The sequence below is a fragment of the Trypanosoma grayi genome (genome assembly GCF_000691245.1).
Source record: "Trypanosoma grayi strain ANR4 Tgr_312_V1, whole genome shotgun sequence".
NCBI lineage: Eukaryota > Euglenozoa > Kinetoplastea > Trypanosomatida > Trypanosomatidae > Trypanosoma > Trypanosoma grayi.
In genome coordinates, this window is record NW_008825931.1 from 13,980 (window position 1) to 18,434 (window position 4,455).

At 54.4% G+C, this 4,455-nt stretch overlaps 2 protein-coding genes across 2 annotated transcripts; both read right to left on the bottom strand.

The window, feature by feature from the left end:
• Nucleotides 1-25: 25 nt before the first annotated feature.
• On the bottom strand, nucleotides 26-328 carry DQ04_03121050 (hypothetical protein; the record flags this gene model as incomplete). The annotated part of the gene is made up of 1 exon (XM_009312545.1): nucleotides 26-328. The coding sequence occupies one exon, from the start codon at nucleotides 326-328 to the stop codon at nucleotides 26-28; it is 303 nt and encodes a 100-aa protein (XP_009310820.1).
• A 748-nt stretch (nucleotides 329-1,076) lies between these two features.
• Nucleotides 1,077-4,307, bottom strand: DQ04_03121060 (leucyl-tRNA synthetase; the record flags this gene model as incomplete). Its single annotated transcript, XM_009312546.1, has 1 exon — nucleotides 1,077-4,307. The coding sequence occupies one exon, from the start codon at nucleotides 4,305-4,307 to the stop codon at nucleotides 1,077-1,079; it is 3,231 nt and encodes a 1,076-aa protein (XP_009310821.1).
• Between the last annotated feature and the right edge of the window lie 148 nt (nucleotides 4,308-4,455).

A 4,455-nucleotide genomic window follows, 5' to 3' on the forward strand; every position in this document is an offset into this window, starting at 1 on the left:
ATATATATATATATATATATTTATCTCATTTCGTCCCCGATGCCTCTTCAATGCGGTTGACGGTGTCCAGCACAAGTGCCGCCCTCATCCGCGCCTTCTCCGATGTGTCATGGAGCGCGGTGTTCTGCGTCCACACGCGTGTGGTCCGCGCGACAGCGCGGCGTAGAACATCCGCGGCGTAGTCCAAATCCTCCTGTATTGTCGCTCTTACAGCCACGCCCAGCAGCAGAGTCGTGATGGTGTCCGCCGCCGGTGACGCCAAAGACGACGGCGCAGCGCCGCTCCCCGCGGCGCTGTCCTTTGTGCCGGGCTTCGCACCGTCTGTCATGCTGCCGGCCTCTCCAGCGAACAGTATGTCTGTGTATGTCTATTGTATATGTCTTCTTGAGCCGCACCGCGCCGTAATAACCGTAATAATCAAGAGGCACGAGGAAAAGAGAGACGCAATAGAGCGAAGCAGCGGCATACAATTAGAAGCGTGGACAGTGCACCTCATTGCTTGAATCGCACCAACATCATTTGTGTACGCAGTCATAGTCCCACTCCCTCCATCCCTTCCGTTGGAGACAAATATATCTATTTCCGTGTTTCTTGCCCTCTTTTTTTGTCTCTCGGTGAGCAAGATTGCGCTTCTGCCTGTGTGTGCTGCGCACCACGTGTTCCCCCACAACTCACACGTTGGTATCGATAATGGCGAGGGAAGACGGACGCACGCATGCAAACAGGGGGAAGATAGAGAGATGAAGGAAGACGCAGCTAAATCTGCAGCTATTGGTCGAGTGCCGCCCCTAAACAGCTTTCGACTCGGCATTTAATTTGTTGTTTCTTATATATATGTATATATATATATTTATTTATGAGCCTATGTTTCTTTCAGCTTACGCCGCAATTTGTTTTGCAATATTGGTTACCAAACTTAAATTGTATTCTTCCGTTACCTTTTCAGTGCCCAAGCTTCTTATTTCTACCTCTCAAATTCATGTTTCACTCTTGTGCGAGCGGCTCCGTCAAGTTAGGCGCTCGTACCTCACGCACCCCCACCACCCCAGCAGCATTTTCCACCAGACACTCATCCTTTACTTCTTCTTGGCTGGGATGGCTACTGTTGCCTCGCCGGGGCGGCACTTGCGGCGCGCCGCCTGGTGCTCCGTGAATGTCTCGTCGTCGTGTGCGAGAATGTGTAGCGTTGCCACGCCCGACAGCTTGCAGATATTCGACTGAACGCTCTTCAGCACCTCCGCATCGTTAATTGCGGGCGTCTCGGCGAGTGCCTCCTCGCCGTAGCGCTCCACATTTGCCTTCGTGAAGGAGAGGAACGCCATTGTGTCGGGGAGGATGTCCTTCGTCATCCAGTCCTGCTTGCGTGCCATCACTGCCTTTGAGAAGTCCGCGGGGAACGACTTGCCGTTTGCCTCGTAGAGCTCACGCAGCAGTTGCAGGGCCTTGCGCTGCCACTCTGAGAAGGTCGCGGCAGTGTAGACGCACACCTCGTCAATGGGCCCACGCTTCTTCTGGTTTTTCATCACCTGCGTTCGTATCTCCTTGACGGCGTCCGTCATGACGCGACTCGCGACGAGTGTGGCGTATTCGACGGGGCCCGTCGGTGTCGGGAACGGCGCACACACGACAGAGGTATCGTGGCCGAGCACCGCCGACCACATGTGCTCTGCAAAGTGTGGTGCCAGCGGCGCCAGCAGCAGCGTCATCACCTCGACGAATCGCTCCGCGAGGTCGCGGTGGACCTGCAGATCGTCGCAATTCAGCTTGTACTGGTTAAACTCGTTTGTCATCTCATGGAAGGCGAGGTTGAGCACGTTACGGAACTGCATCTCCTCGTAGTACTTCTCCGTCCGCACAATAATGGAGTTGACGGAGTTCCTAAAGATCCGGTCAAAGATGTTGAACTCCCCAGAGCGAAGAGTGTCCTTCTTGCTCAGCAGCTCCTGCGCGCCATCCATCGCAGCCGTAAGCTTCAGAACGAAGCCAGCCGCAGTTTCACGCACAAAGTTTGCGTCATCAAGGCTATCGCCTGCATCTGCACAGGCAAGACGTGTCGCATCGCTGCCGTACTGGTCAATGGTCTCTGCGAGCGACATGAAGTTCCCCTTTGATTTGGACATCTTCTCATTATCGACTTGAATATGGCCGTTACCAAAAATGGCCCGTGGCCACTTGCTGGAGTCATCGGGCCAAATAGCGGCGTGTGTGTAGAGGAACATAGTCAGATGGTTCTGGATGAGATCCTTCGCGGAGCATCGCAGATCAACGGGGTACCAGTACGTGAACTCCTCTCGCATGCGTTTCGCAGCCTCAACGGGGAGGCCGTTCACGGCATGCACACTTTCCGGTGTGCCCTTGCCAAGGAACACGTAATCGAATGTCTCGTCGGTGAACATCTCCGGTGTGGCACCAAGAACATTCTCGGCACATCCCTCTAGGCGGTGCGTGCCGTCCGGCGCTGTGTGCACAAAATGGGCGATGGTGTAGTACGCCATATAAATCGTTGAGTCACTCAGACTGTCAATCAACATTGTTCCGGTTTCGTCACATGGAAGTTTTGTACCGAGACCAAAGGTGCGGCTGCATGGCCAGTCTGAGAGCCAGTTGAGCGTCTCCTCAAATCCATTGCGCACACCAGGGAAGAACATATTCATGCTCTCCAAGTGCTTCACCACAGCATTCTTCCACTCCTCCTTCCCGTATTCAATGTACCACTGGTCGCAGAGTGCCACGACACATTCGTCACCGGAGCGGCTCACAACGAGGCGTGCAGGTTCATAGTAACGGATAGCGTCATCTTGCTCCTCCATAACCTTAAGCGTCTTTACCTTTGCGACGGAAACTTTGTCGCCAGAAAATGGGCCAGCAATCATTACGCCCTGATAGAATCCCGCCTGGTAAACAACCTTCTTGGCCTCATCTAGCAGGTCTGTCGCCTGTGGTCCGTTTATCTTTAGCTTTTCACACATGAATTTGGCAGCCTCACGTCCCAACTCTCCTGGGAGTTCAATGATAGGAACCATATCAAAGGCCACCCATTCATCCTTTAGACCTAGCTTGGCACGGTATTCGGGCTTCTTTACGAGCTGCGTGTAGTTAATGTAGTCATCTGGGCTGTCAGAGGGCACAGACATTACAACACCGGTACCCTTAGCCTCTGTGATGGTCTGCATCGGCAGCGTGTAGATAGTCTCGTAGGGACAGAGCGGGGCAGAGAGCGGCAGACCAATAAGCTGCGCCCCATCCACCTCAAACAGGGGTGAAGGATCTGTGCCAGTCTTGCCGTTGATCACGTAGTCCTGATAAGCCATATTTCGTGCCGCACGCGCAGTCATGATAAAGATGCTCTCCGTACCATCCTTGTTTTGAACACCGTACGCCTTGTAACGAATAGCAGGAGAAATCCAGCAGTTTGTCTGACCGCACACTGTCTCTGGGCGCAGCGTAGCACCTGGCAAGACGACGGCGCGATCACCAATGATTTCACTAAAAGGTGCGAGTGCCGACTGCTCTGTTGGCTTCTGCACCTTCAGCTTTACCAGCGTGTATTCCTGCGGGAGTGCACCCTCGCCGCTTGCGCGGTCGTGGTCGGCGCACGGCTGACCGTCCCACGGCGAGTATACACAGTACCGCTTCCCGAAGCCCAGCAGGTTTGATTTGCGCAGGTGGCGGAATTGCCACGAGATAAAACGATCNTAGTACGGGTTGCGGTCAGTTGTGATGAAGGAACGGCGGAAGTCGATGTGGCACCCGAACCGCTTCAGGTCATTCATTGCAATGGGAGGGAAATAATCCAGCCAGTACTGGGGATCAACAAATTTGGGAATTTCATCTTCGGGGATGTTCATACTCCGCATAATGATCCACTGTGGCTTCGCTGGACCAGCCTTGCCGCGCTTACTCTTGTGCTGGCCAATGACGGCGGGGTCCTCTTTCTTCTCCTCTGGAGCCTTCTCTTCCACACCTTCAGGGAACTGTGGCGGGTTACCGTACTTCTGAATCTCCTTCTGTATTTTTTGTGCACAGACGGCGATGGGAGTACCTGTCACGTGGAAGCCGAACGGCCATAGCGAGCGGCGCCCCTTCATCCGCCAGAAGCGCGACGCAAACTCGCTTTTCGTGAGGGAGAAGCCGTGGCCAAGATGGAGACGGCCGTTCATGTAGGGGTACGGGAAGGTGACGAAATACTTGGGCGGCGCTTGCTCACCGCTACGCGGGGCGTCGAGTTCGTGTAGCTTCTCATCTGCCCACCGCGCCTGTGCCGCTGCCTCAATGCTTAGCAGCTTGTCGCGTCGCGCAGTCGACATTGCCTGTTGCTGTCTGCTTGTATGCTTACAGCAGGGAGTGGTGCGTTCGTTGAGGTTCTGAGTTCCCTTGTGTGTGTGTGTGTGTGTTCTCGGAGTCGGTTTGACCGGACAGCGGCCACGTTCAAAGGGAATCCCCGAAAAAAAAAAA